Below are 17602 nucleotides of genomic sequence, written 5' to 3'. Positions count from 1 at the left end.
GATCGGGATGAAACTTGGTGGGAAAAATAAGCAGAAGTCCTAGATACGAAATTGAAATAACTGGTACGGATCCAATCTCTTTGGGGGAGTTCGGGGGGGGGGGTTAATTCTGTAAAATTAGAAAAAAATGAGGTATTTTTAACTTACGAAGGAGTGATCGGATCTTAATGAAATTTGAAGTTTGGAAGGATATCGTGTCTCAGAGCCCTCATTTTAAATCCCAACTGGATCCTGTGACATTTGGGGGAATTGAGGGGGGAACCTAAAATCTTGGAAAACGCTTGGAGTGGAGGGATCAGGATGAAGCTTGGTGGGAAAAATAAGCACAAGTCCTAGATACGTGATTGACATAACTGGAACGGATCCGGTCTCTTCGGGGGAGGAGGGTTAATCTGAAAAATTAAAAAAATAAGATATTTTTAAATTACGAAGGAGTAATCGGATCTTATTGAAATTTGATGTTTGGAAGGATATCATGTCTCAGAGCTCTCATTATAAATCCCGACCGCTTCCGGTGAAGAGGAAGTTAGGGGGGCGGAACCTAAAATCTTGGAAAACGCTTAGAGTATAGGGATCGGAATGAAATTTGGTGGGAAAAATAAGCACAAGTCCTAGGTACGGGATTAACATAACCGGAACGGATCCGCTCTCTTTTGGGGGATTTGGGGGGGGGAGTTGAGGGTTAATTCTAAAAAAATTGAAAAAATGAGGTATTTTTCACCTTACGAAAGAGTGATCGCATCTTGATGAAATTTCACATTTAGAAGGATCTCGAAACTCAGATCTCTTATTTTAAATCCCGACCGAATCCAGTGTCATTAGGGGGGGGGGCGGAAATCTTGGAAAAAGCTTAAAGCGGATAGATCAGGATGAAATTTGGTGGAAAGAATAAGTACAAGTCCAAGATAGATGACTGACATAACAGGACCGGATCTGCTCTCTTTGGTGGAGTTGGGGAGGGAGGGAGTAATTCGGAAAAATTAGAAAAAGTGAGGTATTTTTAACTTACGAATGGGTGACCAGATTTTAATGATATTTGATATCTAGAAAGATCTTGTGCTTTAGAACTCTCATTTTAAATCCCGACCAGATCCGGTGATATTGAAGGGAGTTGGAGGGGGAAACCAGAATTCTTGGAAAACGTGAAAATCGAGGTATGTTACGAATGGGTGATCGGATCTTAATGAAACTTGATATATAGGATAATCTTATGTCTCAGATGCTCCATTTTCAATTCGAATCGGATCCTGGGACATAGAGGGTTGGAGGGGGGAAACAAATCTTTTAAACCGGAAATCTTGGTTTTCCGGCTTGGAAATCTCGCTTAGAGTAGAGAGATCGGGATGAAACTTGATGGGAAGAATAAGTACAAGTTATAGATGTGAGATTGACATAATTGGTACGGATCTGTTCTCTTTGGGGGAGCTGGGGATTGTTAATTTGGAAAAATTTTAAAAATTGAGGTATTTTTAACTTAAGAATGGGTGACCGGATCTTAATGAAGTTTGATAATTAGAAGGAACTCATGTCCCAGAGCTCTTCTTTCAAATCCCGACCAGATCTGTTGACAGTTGGGGGAGTTGGAGGGGGAAACTGGAAATCTTGGAAAACGCTTATAAAGGTCGTAGATGTAATTGACGTAATGAGCTATATGAGCTCTTAGGTCTTGTTTTTGTTTAATTTCTTTGTTAGGAATCAACAGCAGCACAGCCAGAAATAATATCACTGGGCTCAAGTGTCACTTGCATTTTATTGAAAACGATATGTGTTCTGAACAGTGTTGTTTTTATTTGTTAAAATATCGACGAAAATGAAATAAATATAAAAATTTGTGTAATAATCAAAATGAATGGAAAGAACTAATGAAAATAGACGGATTGATCAGTGTCAAATATCGGCAGTTTTGATTTTCTGGTGTTATAATTACAAAAGAAGATTTTTTTTTAAATATAGCTCTGTTTTCAATAAATTCCAAATATCGCTGTGACTTTTGGATGGTTTAGGGAGCGGTAACTCTACTCATTTTTGTGGTAATTTCTTTATGTTTTAAGTTTCATTTGATTATTCATTGTAAGTTCTGTTCGTTTAGGATTCGGTTAATTTTCTGTCCGTTTTCGGTTTCATTTACGAACTGATAGCCATTTCTCTTCGCTTTATGTTCGAATCATATAGAACTTTATTTCTGTTTGTCTTGGTTTCACTGATAGCCATTTCTTTTCATTTTAAAGTCTGAATTAGTATAGGACTTCATTTCTGTTTATCGGGACTTAATTTCTGTCAAAATTTAGATCCAATCTAATAGGATTTTCGGGGGGGGGTAGTTATCACTTTCAGGATATGGGAGTATTGCTAGTTGCCCTCAATACGCTTTTGGCTGTTTAAAGGGCATTAAAAACTTAGAATTCCAATCGAATCAGTCCTTCGCATGTTTTCATGACCATCATTTCATGAGAAGCAGCCAATAAAATACTTTTTAATACAAGAAAATATTTATTTTTTATTTTTCCTTTTGCATTTGGATCCCTTAGCCCAAAGACTTCATGCTATTTTTTCGAGCCGATCAGCAAAAAAGACCCCTTTTGTGGCCCCATTTTTGAGGGGGGAAGGGGGGTTCATACACAGAAATATTTTGGTACATTTGGCTTACTTTTACACAAGTACTTACGGTTGTAAGTTTTGACCTGACCAGTGGAAAATCTTGTTGGCCTTTTTTCGGACTTCCTACCTCTCTCCCCCTCCAAAAGAATATTTTTGATTGTTTTGACCCGAATAATGATCCCTAAAAGTTAGGAGCCAGTTGCAACCACATAAGCCACCCTTTTCCTCCATGAAACTTGTGTTTAATAAACTGGTAATTTACATTATTTCCGGCTTCCACACCATGGGCTGTGGTGTTCATGTAATCCTTGGATGCATATTTATTGGACTGTCTGACTGTTTTGAATAAAATGGTTATCTTCAAATTTTAATGGGATGTCTTCGGGGTTACTATGGGAGCCGGGTAGCAAAAAAGAGCTGATGAGGGGCCTGGTTTCCTTCAATCATCAACGACTTAGAAAGCTTACTGGAACTTCTAATTCCTATCGAATAATCCCATTCAAAGTTTCTATGACCATCCCTTCCATACGGAGCGGCCAAGAGAAAAAAAAGATTAATTGAATGCTTTTGGTTCTTAACTTTGCTGACGCCACTGCTTCGCCTTTGACAATGTTCATATCAAACGGTTCATGGTAACGAACTGTAAATAAGGAGCAACTCGGCCCAATAGTAACCAAAATTCTAAAGAAATGAATTTCGATAACGATTAATACGTCGAAAGAATGGGCTTTTTAAAAGAAAATTCTTCAAAAATGAGTTTCTCAAAGAAAAGGAAAGAACTCCATTAAACCAAAAATGAACAAAAATAGAATCAAATAATCTACCAAGTGCAAAACTACCAGAAATCAGCATCGATAAATAAGTGAAACCCAAAACGAACAAAAATTACAATAAAAAACTGAGTCAAACTCAAAACGAACGGAAGTTAACATGAGTAGGGCTTCAAACCCCTGCGCCTTCCCAAGGCCAGAACGTAATTTGCACTTTACTGAAAATGAATTTTATTTTTTTTTTAATTTTATAACTTTTATAAGTCAAATATTATTAACAATTTAAAAAATAAGAGTCATCATATGTACATCGAACTGATTATGTCCATTTATTTGTAATTTTTTCAGTAAAGTGCAAATTATGTTCTGGTTTTGGGAAGGTATAGGGGTTTTGAGCCCTACTCATGTTGATTTCTGGTCGTTTTAAGTTTGACTCGGTTATTTATTGTAATTTCTGTTCGTTTTGGGTTTCATTAGGGGTAGTTAGGAGGGGGGGGGTCTAGCTGCCCTTCATCACTTTTGACTTTTAAAAGGAAACTAGAACTTACAATTCTCAACCAAATGTTCTTCCTTCCTCCATACAACCATACAACCATCCCTTCCATAAAAACCTTAAATACCCCTGGGCACAATTTACAACCCTTGCCACCAGACTCTGATATTTGGATTATTATAAATAAAATTGCTATCTCAAAATTTCTGTTAGATGCATTTCGGAAAAATACTAAGTGTGTATATGTGTGTGTGGGGGGGGGGTGGTTAACTGCCTTCCGATCACTTTGACTCTCAAAAAGGGCACTAGAGCTTCTAATTATCATTTAAGTGAGCCCCCTCCGAAGTTCATATGACCACGTTTTTTTTAAAAACGTTACATGCCCCCAGGGTAGAACTTACAACCCTTGCCCTGAGGGCCATTGAGGGGTTGTCATCCTCAAAGATATAGTCTCGGTACTTTTAAACTACGTCGAACAAAATGGCTGCCTCAAAGTTTTGACTGGATGTGTTTGGGGAAATGATGGGCGCGGTAAGGGGTTGATTGCCCTCCAGTCACTTTCGACTATTAAAAAGAACACTAGCCCTCTCAATTACCAATTGATTAAACCCTTTCGAAGTTTCTACGACAACTTTTTCGATACGAAGTGCCCTGGTTTAAAATAAATAAACACATTGTGTAAACATCGTTCTTTACTTAGGCAGCGTTATTGCGCTGCCTATGATTCCAAATATATGAAAAATTTTGCGTTTATTGTTACCCATCAAAAGCTACGAGCCTGAAATGATTTGCCTGAGAGGGGAAACACCCTCAACAAGTCAGCCGACCTTAATGGCAATAACCCCATCAGAGTCAGCGTGTCAGAGGATCCTGTTGTAGAAGTTCTGAGCTCCTATCTACAGAAATGTGGAATTTTGTACTTTTAGCAAGAAGAGAAGTATTTTAAGGACTTTTAAAAGTTTTTAAGCGTAAAGAGCAAGAGTCGAGGAAGGGGCTGCCACCCCCTCTCAAATACGGAATAATTTCTGTCTATGCTCCTTACTTTTAGTTGAAAAAACTTGTGTTTTTTTATTTAATTTGAAAGGAAGGACTATTGCAAAAATAATTTGAAGCTCTGGTCGAATTGAGAGATACATTTGAGACCTCATTTACATATTAGCAGCATCTTATAGTTGTGCCTTATCTATTAAGGAGGAGAATCTGTCCGGAATGGGTGCAGAACTTAAAAATTGCACATTAAGGCCCAAGTCTGCGTGAGAGGAGTTTCGGTTGGCTCTGAAGGATATGGAAGGGAGTGGCAATTTAACCGGTCATGTTAAAAAAATATTCAAAAAAATATTTGTCAAAGAAAAATAAAGAGCCATATTAAACTCTAAAGAGAACACAAATAAAGTCATATAGTAATTCATCCATAGTGATCATCCATTTTTATGAAGCAAGTGCTTTACATGTTAAGTGTTTAAATGTTTAATGTTATGAGATCTGTTTTATAATCCTCTCCTACAGGCCATGGAACCTTTGTGGGGATTTGTAGATTGTTGTGCAATTATTGTACTGTTATATGGAAATAGATAAAATCAAGGTTAACTGTAATTACTAACAGTAATTATTATGAATTGCTTAATGAAACTAAAACGAACAGAAAATAAAATGAATGATCCAGCCAAACTGAAAACAAACAGAAATTGTTACGAAAATGAGTAGGGCTAGTTTCTCTTCATTTTTATAACTTTGAACATTCAAAAATTCCTTAGACTTCTAGGAATTAACATCATTACATTTTAAACCATCAATTTAGTTTCCCCAGTTGTATTTGTAATTATTATCTATCCACATTCTTTTCCTTTAAACCACATTTTTTCCAGATATATAGAAAATCAATTGCTAAATCACTTATTGATTTGTCAGTCCAAAATAATGCTTCAACTAACTTAACCAATTGCTTCAAAAATTACCAATATTTAAAAGGTTATTTCAATGTTAAAGGTTAATTTAGGCATCAGTTAGCCTTTTTGGGCCCCATTTCCCGATGAATCGATATTTTATCCATTTTTCAGTGTCATTAGGGTCTTCTTAGTTAAGAAACTTACTGGTGTAAGCTTTAAGTCAATCGGGGAAAAGCTGGCTGGGTCTCTATTGGACCCAGTTTATTAGGGGGACCAACTTTTTTTCTAATTTTAATTCTGAATTCGTCTTCCTTTTAATCTAGGACTTGAGCATATAAGTTTCATGTTGATCAGATAGAAAAGTTTTTCGGCCATATTTTTGCGGGGCCCGTGTCTTCTGACGCAATTTTATGCGAATTAGGTTCTTGTTGGTCCAAACAATTAAGGTGGTAAGTGTCAAAGCGGTTTTATGTTTGATCTCTAATCATCGCCATTCTCCTCGTCCAGAAACTATTTTCTTTCAGTTTAAAGTAGTATAAGACTGAAAACAGTAAGTTCTTGTTTTTATGTGATTAAAAAAAAAAAAATCACCAATTCTCCATTAAAGGTTCGTCCTCCTTCTAAAAAGGGTTTTTGCCACCCTGGCACTGGCCCTTTTCTTCTGCCAATGCCGACTCCCTAATTCTGCTTTATGAAGAGGAAGATTTTTCACTGTTTGGTTTTATCAGTTGAAATTTTGAGGAAAATTTTTACTATTTGGTTTTATCAATTGAAATTTTTGGAAATTTTGAGGAATATTTCTTACTGTTTGGTTTTATCGATTGAACTTTTGGAGCCCCTAGTCAATAAATTAATGAAGCCTAATCATATAACGACGCAATATAACAATTTGTCCGTCAATTGCTCTGCTAACTGTTTGATAGAAGTTCAGGAAAATCAGTTTTATCAGCTAACACAAATATTTCGTTTAATTTGTTTGATATTGAAAGATTTATTGCCGAAATTACTAAAGCCTTTTTGCAAAATCCAAACCAAGGGGTTATGCACTAGATGGCTTTTTATTCACCAGCGGCTGGATTGACAAGGTGGTGTAATATTAAAGATATTCAGGGGCACAGGACGTAGGTTTTGAGGCATAAAAAGTAGCCTTAGGCGTAGACATGGCGATGCAAATTGGCTTAACATTGGAAATTAGACAGTGTGCAGCCCCTTGATGTAAAATTCATTCTATAGTTTACACACTAATCCCAGAGAGTATATTTTACTAAATGCCAGTTTTATGAAATCCTTATCAATTTCTAAATTTTATAGCTTTGTCTTTTGGATTATGTATAAGTTGATTGCACTTCGCAAGTTTTCTAATAAGAAAGCTGACGAGGAAAAAATCAATATCAAATCACTTTCTCAGTGGTTCACATCTAAAAGAAGGCTGGAAGATATCCTGGCCTTCTAGCATATATTGGATATCGACTGTCGATTCAAGTCGGAAATAATGGACGACTACAGGTAATGCGATTGCAGATATTAGAGAAGTCAACGAAATAAAATTTGACCGTACTTTTTTTGACGTTAGTTTTTGCTAGTGACCTTAAAGGCCAATGCTGTTAATAAATATGAAATGGATCATTTGCACTTTCGGAATTTCGTGAATTAAAATCAAATAGTGTGGTCATCAAGTCATGGCTAATTGTAGAAAAAGCCAAGACAGATAGTCCAATTGAGTGAGAGACAACTCTGGTATTAACCCCCCCCCCCCCTTATTAGGACTGGTATAAAAATGATGTTAGTTCATTTGTTAATAGACAGATATAGGAAGAGCCGTATTGGTACCAGCCGGCCTCGAGGCCTTAAACTGTTGGGGACAGGCAGCTCAGGTACTCCCACTTCCCACAAACAAAACAGAAGGGAGGAGAAGATGACAAAGAAGGATTGCTAGTGTCATTTGAAGTCCGTATGCAGTCCGTATACCCTCATACAAGTTCTGGAATTGGAATAGGAGGTTTACGCGGTATTTTCGAATGCATGGAGGCCTTACCAAATTTTAGGTTATACAGGTCAATGTTTGTGAAATCAAACGCTTGCTGTGGCATTTCTCGTTTTTATGACACTTGGTATCTACCAAGTTAAATCGGAAAAATGAGGAAAAATGAGGTATTTTTAACTTACGAACTGATAATCGGATCTTAATTAAAATTTGACGTTTGGAAGGATGTCGTGTCTCAGAGCTCTTATTTTAAATCCCGACCGGATCTGGTGACATTGGGGGGAGTTTGGGCGCGGGGAACCTAAAATCTTGGAAAACGCTTAGAGTGGAGGGATCGGGATGAAACTTGGTGGAAAAAAAAGCACAAGTCCTAGATACGTGATTGACATAACCGGAACGGATCCGATCTCTTTGGGGGAGTTTGGAGGGAGGGTGAATTCTGAAAAGTTTGAAAAAATTAGGTATTTTTAACTTACGAACGAGTGATCGGATCTTAATGAAATTTCATATTTAGAAGGACCTCGTAACTCAGATCTCTTATTTTATACTGTGCGGTCGTTTGAGGATGCAACTGTTTCAAAACTGTTAAAGTTTTCTGTTGAGTCTGTAAATATCCTACATCTTGTGTTGGAAGTCTCGAAGTGATTCCTTTCTTTTTTTAAGTAATAGCTCTCAGATCGAGAACTTCTAAGGAAGGCTTATGTTAGGAACTTGGGCTAGTATTTGGTGTTAATCTCACTTAAGTCAATTAAAAAAAAGGCCTCAAATTGTCCACAACCGGAATAAGATGTCTCTGAAATACGTAATTTTTGGCAAGAATAATGTCCAAGTGGCAATCCTTGTCCTTGGCAGAGAACATATAACTACTATTACTAACAAATCACTGTAGTACCAAGACACCAAGTTTATCCCAGCTGTGCACGGTTCCCTACTACAATCTATTCAGAGTTCACTTCTTACCCCCTCCTCTAAAGTTCCAAATTCCTTCTTCATGACCTTGTCCCACCTCATTTGGGAACTATCTGCTTTTCGTTTTGCCTAAGAAGAATGGCCGAAAGCACAATGTTTGGCAGTCTGTCTTCATCATCCGTAAAACCTTACGTATCAAACAGTTCGTGGTAACGAACTGTAAATAAGGAGCGACGTGGCTCAATAGTAACTAAAACTCTAAAAAACGGGATTTTGATATCAATAGGTGTATCAAAAGAATTGACTTATTAATCTGATTCCAAATATATAAGATTTATTAAGATTAGTGGTACCCATTAAAAGCTACAAGCCTCGGAAACTTTTCCTGATTTTCAAAAAAGGGGGAAACATCCCCTAAAAGTCAAGGAATCTTGATGAAAATCACGCTTTCAGGTTCAGTGTATCCGAGAACCTTTTAATAGAAGTTAGAATAAAGATCATGGATGTATTTTTTTTCTTTGTATATTTCCCCACTGTAAGTCATGAAATTTGCCCATTGTATCTATATAATATTTGTAATTGGGAAGTATACAGACATTTTTCGGGGGGGGGGGTGATGGTGAATTTTCTGTAGGGATGATTATTCACGGGGATAATTTTTCCGTGAGAAGGATAGCTTGTGGGGGGATGAACTCTGCAAGGGAAGTTTTACACTGGGGGGAATTTTCTGGAATTCCTATATGAAATTTATTACTCAATTTTACATGTGAAGATATTATGGAGAATTACCCGGAGCGAATCTTTACCAGATTAGAATTATCTAGAGTTTCTTTCCGTAGGGGGGGGGATTTCCACGGACAAAATTCTCGATGGAGGAGTTTTCCACGGGTAAATTCTCCAGGGGGAGTTTTCTGCGGGAGTAACTTCCTACCAAGGGATGAAGGGGGGGGGGGTGTATTTGCAGGAAGAATTTTCCACGAAGGGGGTATTTCTGGCATGATTAAAAAAAAAATCGAAAAGTAAAGTCTTTTTCAAATGAAAGTGTGATAAGAAAAAATTTCAGCCTGAATCGTCCACAAGAAGTTTTCCGGGGGGAGGGGATTTTCAGCTAGAACATAATTTTCTGGGGGGATTTTCCTGTTAGGGGAGTATTTTACGTGGGAAGTACTTTCCGGGGAGGAATTTTACGTGGGGGCGAAAGAATTTTTCATGGAGGGGAAGCCAGATTTAACGTCATTATTTAAAAATGATCAGAAATGAAATAACAATAAAAAAAACAATAAGTTTTTAAACTGAAAGTAAGGACCAACGTCAAAACTCAAAACGGACAGAAGTTACTAGGTATTTGGAGGGGATTGCCCCCTCCTTAGTGCCTCGTTCTTTACGCTGAAGTTTTTTTAGAACCTTTAGAAATTCTTATTATTCTAATTAAACGGCCATTGTGTTTCTGGAGTCTTTCTTAAGGAATTGAGACAAGAAGTTAAACTTCATTGGAAAGAGTAAGGTATCGAGGAGGGGGGCAACCCCTTTATATAAGGAATAATTTCTGTTCGTTTTGAGTTTTATAGTGGCTCCTTTCTTTCGACAGAAAAAACTTGTTTTTTATATTTAGTTTCTGATCGTTTTTTAAATAATGTCAGGAAATCCAGCTCCCTCTCCATGAAAAATCCCTTCCCCTACAAAAAAAATCCCCCATGGAAAGATCCTCCTACGTTACCCCTCTTTCAGAAAATCTCTCCTGTAAAAAAATATCCCCCTCCCGAATGGTATCTATATACTTCCCAATAGCCAATACTATATGTAAACTATATGTTGATAGCTTGTAGCCTTTCCCCTGGAGGCTCTGGGGGGGGGGACAAGTCATCCTTACAGACACAGTTTTTAGATTTATAGACTGTCCTGGAGAAAATGGCTCAAAATCAAGATTTTGATCGGATGACTTTGGGAAGAAAATGGACGTAAAAGGCGGGCTAGCTGCCCTCCAATATTTTTGGTCACTTAAAAGGGCACTAGAAATTTTTATATCCGATCAAATGAGCCCTTTTTCAATCTTCTAGGATAACTGGTTTGATTTGATCATCCCCTGATAAATCAAACAGAAACAAGTAAACACGCAACCATGATCTTCCTTCTGGCAAAATGTTCAAAATTCTACTTTTGGATATAGAAGCTTGAAACCTCTACAGTAAGGTTCTCTGATATGCTGAATCTGGTGGTGTTATATTCATTAAGATCACTTGATGTTTTGGGGTTGTTTCCCCCTTTTTCAAAAATTGGGCGAATCTTCTCAGGCTTGTAACTTCTGATGGGCAACACCAACTTGATGAATTTTGTATACTTTGAATAGGCATCGAAATTTGATTCTTTTGTTGCATCCATTGTTACCAAACGAAATTGAAATTTAAAACGAGCAAAATTTCTGCTTCATAGATTACTTAAGATAGCCCATACTTAAAAATCTAGCTGACTAGTGGTATTTCCCTTCATCTGTCAAATTCAAAAACTAGTGTTTACTGAAAACTGAGATTGGCTGAGTTTTTTAGAGAATTATAATTGTATACTAAAAGTTATCGAAAAGTTATCGGTTGGTGAAGACTATTGAGAGATCCATGAATAATTCTTTTATTTTCTGCAAGCTACTCATGGAATTTTCTGATCCTTATAGAACGTCTTTTCTTTAAGATAATTTTTCTGCTTTCAGTAAAGGGCTATTCTAGTGAATTCTAGACTAGAGATACTCGAAAATATTCAGTTCATAAGATTCTTATTATTTAAGCCAGTTTTCTAGATATATCTTCTATAATTTGCGAAGAAAAACATATGTCCATTTTAAGTTTCAACTTCGGTTTTTGCTTTCACGAGAAACACTGTTAAAAAAAAATATTTATGATCAATAAGTCTATGCCATTGCTCGAAAGTCAAATAACTTTTATCTGGCATTAATTTGTTATTTCCGGATGTCTATTAGCCTTGACTCTATTGTAAATGCTGCTGTAGTTTCCCATATTAATGATTACAATCGTGATGGCTGATACTAATTATAATATGATATAATTGTATCTTTAAAAATGAATTGTCTTTCTAAGAATAAAGAATTGACAGGATATTCCTCTTTACTGTTCTATTTTTTTTTCTTTTTTTTGTGTAAAGGAAAATTTTTGACGTGGTCGTCGTTTTCAAAAAGAAGCATAAATCGTTGTGAGCTAAGAAATACTTATAAATTTACGATTAATGTTGGATTTTAACTATACTAATTGTTGTTGAAGGAAGTTTTCTGATTTTTTGAAGAATAAGTTACAGGTAGCCTAATATTGTCGTCAAATTTTATAGCAAAAGGAATTCTGACTCTTCTTAAAGACTAACATAAATTTCAGTGAGATTAAATATTTTGTGGAATTTCTATTGTTAATTTTCAAGTCCAAAAGATTTGAATCTGCAGTCAGTGAAAACACTATTTCCTTTGTTGGCAGGTGATAAAGCGGATTTGTGTGTTTGTTTGGGTGTTGTCGTTTGAGCGAACCAATCGATCCTCCTTCTTAGCGCAATGTCAATTTGGGCTTTATAATCCAGGGTCGTCACTTTTGACTTCAGGCAAATACTTTTGATGACGAGACCCTATCAGATTGTAATACTATGCCATGAAGTCGGACAATAACGTTGATTATGGAGCGTAGTTTATCACCTATTTTGTTCCTTATGATTAATCACTGCTTCTTCTAGACATCGAAAATGTAAAATTTTTGGTTTTCGGGGACTTTGTCTCTTCTGAAATTGGTCTCATCGTAAAAGCGCTAAAATACTTAATAGCATGGTCTTTAAATACACCTTTGCACTTGATATTTCATTTGCCTCATCAGAATATGCCTAATGTCATTATATTTATTACACATTTCACAATAAGAGAAATCAACGCTGAATAGCCCTGAGTTTCAAAATAATGAACAGCCTGAGTTCAAAATGTTATACATCAAAAACAGTCGCTTTGCATTGGTTTTACACATAAATTCTGGCTGTTTAATATACCCCATTTAATAGGATTTGATACAAGAAAGAATCAACCTATCTCGTCCATTGTAAACTTTTAGTTTCTGTGGCCAAATTGTTTAGAATTGTTTGGGCGGTAGTCCCATGACTTATTGAGCTTGGATAATCGATCCAAATAAAAGGCACGAAATTAAAAGCCGACATCTACTTTTCCTGAAATCTTAGAAAAACTTTGAAACTTCCCTTGTTTTGTCCGGTGATAGAGATATTTAGTTTTAGGGAAACTTATATCATTAGGAAGTATAAATTTTGTTTTTTCGATCAAACGGAGCAGAATTTTTTTTTAAAAATTCAAGAAATGGTTGTCCCTAAAAACGTTCTTGTATACCTGCTAGGAAAATGCCAAAAAATCACATCAAAAGAAATGTCATTTGATCAATTTGATAGCTCTTCGAATTTTCTGTGATGCAACCTGCTTTGATTAAAAACTTTGCCAACACAATTCCATTGTCTTTTCAAATAAATTTCATAATTAAATCACAAATTCTCAATAGGTTTCAATGATAAGTAGTCCCCTGGAGAATTCGCTAAAGAATCCTTTGCCTTTGAGACAGTCAGCCGATGCTCATAAAATGATGTCTAAGGTATCGAATATTCTTAACTACGCTATCAGCCAGTTCCAACATGCATTGGGACTTATTTCATTAATATGTTATCACCAATTATTAATGACCTAATAATTTTCAAAATACTATCTAATATCTCCTAGCCGGAATTACGTCAATTTTTCAGAAAACACAGGACCAATTCTGAGTTTGATCATATCCACTTCCGGACGTCGTTCCCGTTATATTTTATAAAATCTGGTGCTTCATAAGAAGGCTATAACTTCTTTTGAAAAAAAGATAGGTCCTCTTTAAAATTACCAGAAATTGACATACTGGGTACCACCACCGCACAACCAGGACTATTTTCTGACTGAGTTCCGTCAATGAGAGTTCGTATATAGTCATGTTGTTTTAGAGTCAGAATATAATCACTATCCCAGGAAAATACATTTTCATTTATTACACACGATTTAATCACTACACGATGTTTTTTTTTTGAAAAGCTTAAATTTTTTTATATTATGAATTTTGCCTATGCAGGACTATTTCGTACTCTAGACCTAATATCTTTATTTTACACCTCAATTGTTCCTCCATATTAATCAAATCCTCATCTAAAGTAGTGTTCCTTGTGAATATTTCGCAAGCAGCCTGTCTTAACGTATCTGTAAGTCACTTACACCCAATTGAAAAGTCATTACAGGAATTGGGTTTCTATGTAGGCAAACTATAGATTTCCTCAGTATTGTAATGAAAACTGTATCTGATTTACTTGATCCCTTCTAATTTGCATCCCCATATATAATACAACCAACTTACTTAGCTAGATAGCGAATTTGCAATTTTCCTGGGATTTTCAAATTCTTCTACTTTCTTCATATTCACACATCAGCCCAATCAGATGCGGATTTCCTATCCAGGAAAATTATAAATATCTCTTTCCCATTAATAAACCTGTTTCCTTTTATTTTCCTGTCTTACTAAGCAATCAATTGTACAGTGATTGAAAGGAAGCCAATCTGCCTCCTATATGCAGCTTTTGTTGCAAACGGAATTATTATATTCTTAATCAATCTGTGAAGAACTTGCAAAGATAGAATGTTAGTAGTACTATACTAATCCCAGCTTGAATCTTCCTTTCTTGGTTCAAGTATGTGGAAAAGGAGTCCCTCTTTTTTAACATTAAATTATCTATAGTGATTAGGATCGTTTACCCCAGGCCTTAGCTTTTTCGGACAGGTTTAAATTGCTCCAGAGATGCTCTTTAATTAGGCGTTGGTTAATTCTTTCTTCATTTTTGTCTTTCTCTGTTCTGGTTGTTCCTAGGTGGAACAATCATTTTTTATCATAAGTGTTTCTTGGATTCATTCTGTCCTTTGTTACTGTGAATGCTCTGCCGCTTTCTTTAAGGGTTATTGGGATCTAAGAGCTCTAAAATTTGAAAGTTTTGCCGAACATATTTTAGATGTTTTTTTCGTATTTGTTATTCAATTAATTCAGTCTATCTTCATATGGTTACTTGAGGGATACAATCTTACAAATCCATTTTTTTTTTCTAACCAAGCTTTCTCACATTTTGCATTCCTACAGGCAACAAATTTTTGTTCCTTTTTTGTTAAGCTTAAGATATGGAGGATATTAGAGCAAAGCTCTTTTTTGGATTGCAGATACCTTAGTCATCTCTATTTTGATGTTTTAATTGGATTTCTTGCAAATATGTTCTTGTTTTTTTCTTTGCTAACAAATTTGATCAGCTAATGATACTTTGTCAACTTTGCCACTTGTCATTGTGAAATGTTTTTGTTGTTTGGCACTAGTCATGACACTAGTCAAAGATTGTTCATAATTCAGTTCCGCTCACAAGCAAAATGGGGAAGTAAATTTTTGAGTACTAGCCCTTAGTTGCACGTGAGTATCTAGATCACATAAAACAGCTCGTAGTAACGAACTGTAAGTAAGTAGTGACCCGGCTCAATAGTAACTGAAACTCTAAAAAGAGGAATCTTTATACCAATAGATATATCAAAAGAATCGGCTTATTGTGCTGATTTCAAATAGATAAGTTCCATAAAGTTTAGTTTTACCCATTAAAGGCTACGAGCCTGGAAAAATTTGCTTGATTTTCGAAATAAAGGGGCAAAAAACCCCTAAAAGTCAAAGAATCTTAGTAAAAATTACACCATCACACTCAACGAATCAGATAACCCTATTGTACTGGTTTCAAATTCTTATATGCAAAAATGTAGAATCTTGTATTTTTTGTCAGAAGAAAGATCAAGGATGCGTGTTTATTGTTTTTTTTAAGGGGTGATCGTATCGGCCCAGTGGTCTTAGAATGTGGTAAGAATGCTCGTTTGAATTGAAATCGGAAGTTCTAATGTCCTTTTTAAGTGAACAAAAAGATTGGAAACTAGACGGTCAGAAAATGAATAAAAAACAAGTTTTTTTCAACTGAAAGTAAGGAGCAACATTAAAACTTAAAACGAACATAAATTTTTACGTATATGAAGGGGATTGCCTCCTCCTCAATGCCTTGATCTTTGCGCTAAGGTTTGAATTTTGTCACAATGCATTTAGAACGACTCCTGAAACACAAGGGTCTTTTAGTTAGAACAAGAAGCTTTTTTAAAAGTACTCAAAATTTTAGCTTAAAGAGAGATGTGTTGAGGAGGGGGCAACCCCTTTCATATACTTAATAAATCTGTTTTTCCTTTTAATGTTGCTCCTTAATTTCAGTTGAAAAAGACTTTATTTTATTTATTTATTAAAGTAAAAAAAGAGATTGCTTTCTGGTTCTAAAATGTAATCTACAAAGAAGGAGACCGCTGATCCTGTCTTGATATCTAACATCTGGTTGTGATGATTAAATTTCCCACTTATGAAAACACTCGATCACCTGTTTAAACTGAGTCAATTCTAAATTCACTGTTGCCCGGTTGTAGAAAATTAGCAGTAGATAACCAACTAACATCTTGCAGTCTTGCTGATATGATGTCAATTTCGTTGTTCCCTGTAGAAGATGAAGTCGCTACGTGAAAGGGATAATTTTGTTTTAGTAAGGGTAGCAGGCATCCGCCTCTGCTCTCTTCTCTTTCCCACTGTATAGGCCTTAAACAAGGGAACGTCAGTGTTCTTCTTTCGTTTGTTAGACGTCTTTAGAGAAGGACTGTATCAGATTTTCTCTCACAATTATCAGTTCAGTTTTCTTTTCTAATTCCTCTTGAACTAAGTTGCAGGACATTTACTTTAATTTTTATTTCTCCATTTGAAGAATCTAATGAAGAATGTGCCAAATAGGTTGTGGTTGTGGTTAATTCGGAAAAAATAGAAAAAATAAAGTATTTTTAACTTACGAACGGTTCATCAGATCTTAATGAAATTTGATGTTTGGAAGGATATCGTGTCTCAGAGCTCTTATTCTAAATCCCGACCAGATCTGGTGACATTGGGGGGGGGGAGTTGGGAAGGGGAAACCTAAAATCTTGGAAAAAATAAGCACAAGCCCTGGATACATGATTGACATAACCGGAACAGATCTGCTCTCTTTGGGGTAGTTTGGGGGGGGGGTACTGAAAAATTAGAGAAAATGAGGTATTTTTAACTTACGAACGGGTGATCGGATCTCAATGAAATTCGATATTTAGAAGGATATCGTGTCTCAAAGCTCTTATTTCAAATCCTGACCGGATCTGGTGGTATTGGGGGGAGTTGGGGGGCCTAAAATCATGGAAAACGCTTTGAGTGGAGGGATCGGGATGAAACTTGATGGGAAAAATAAGCAAAAGTCTTAGATACGTGATTGACATAATTGGAACAGATTCGCTCTATTTGGGGGAATTGGGTAGGGTTAATTCTGAAAAATTTAAAAAATGACGCCTTTTTAACTTATGAAGGACCTCATAACTCAGGTCTCTTATTTTAAATCTCAACCGGATCCAGCTTCATGGGGGGGGGGACCGGAAATCTTAAAAAATACTTAAAGCGGAGAGATAAGGATGAAACTGGATGGAAGAATAAAAAAAAAGTCTAAGATACCGTGACTGACATAACCGGACTGGATCCGCTCTCTTTGTTGGAGTTGGGGGGGGGGGTAATTCGCAAAAATGAGATATTTGTAACTTACGAACGGATGATCAGATCTTAATGAAATTTGATATTTAGAAGGATCTTGTGCTTTAAAGCTCTTATTTTAAATTCTGACCAGATCCTGTGACATTGGGGGGAGTTGGAGGGGGAAACTGGAATTATTTGAAAACGTGAAAATTGGGGTATTTTTATCTTACAAATAAGTGATCTGATCTTAATGAAAATTGATATATAGAAGGATCTTATGTCTCAGATGCTCCATTTTCGAGTCGAATTGGATCCGG

General features: G+C 36.0%; 1 protein-coding gene across 9 annotated transcripts in view; it reads left to right on the top strand.

The window, feature by feature from the left end:
• The window catches only part of LOC136033792 (sodium bicarbonate cotransporter 3-like), a 120897-nt gene that overhangs the window by 19051 nt on the left and 84244 nt on the right, over nt 1-17602 (top strand). For 2 of the 9 annotated variants that reach the window (XM_065714702.1, XM_065714696.1), the window contains exon 1: nt 7105-7253. The exons of the other annotated variants lie outside the window; for them this stretch is intronic. In XM_065714702.1, the coding sequence (XP_065570774.1) occupies nt 7240-7253 (14 nt within the window). In that variant the 5' untranslated portion in view covers nt 7105-7239. Of the gene's footprint in view, nt 1-7104; nt 7254-17602 lie in introns of those variants that run through there. 9 annotated transcript variants of the gene reach the window in all.

This window comes from Artemia franciscana, chromosome 12, assembly GCF_032884065.1.
Source record: "Artemia franciscana chromosome 12, ASM3288406v1, whole genome shotgun sequence".
Lineage (NCBI taxonomy): Eukaryota > Metazoa > Arthropoda > Branchiopoda > Anostraca > Artemiidae > Artemia > Artemia franciscana.
This window is presented reverse-complemented; position numbering and strand designations above follow the sequence as displayed.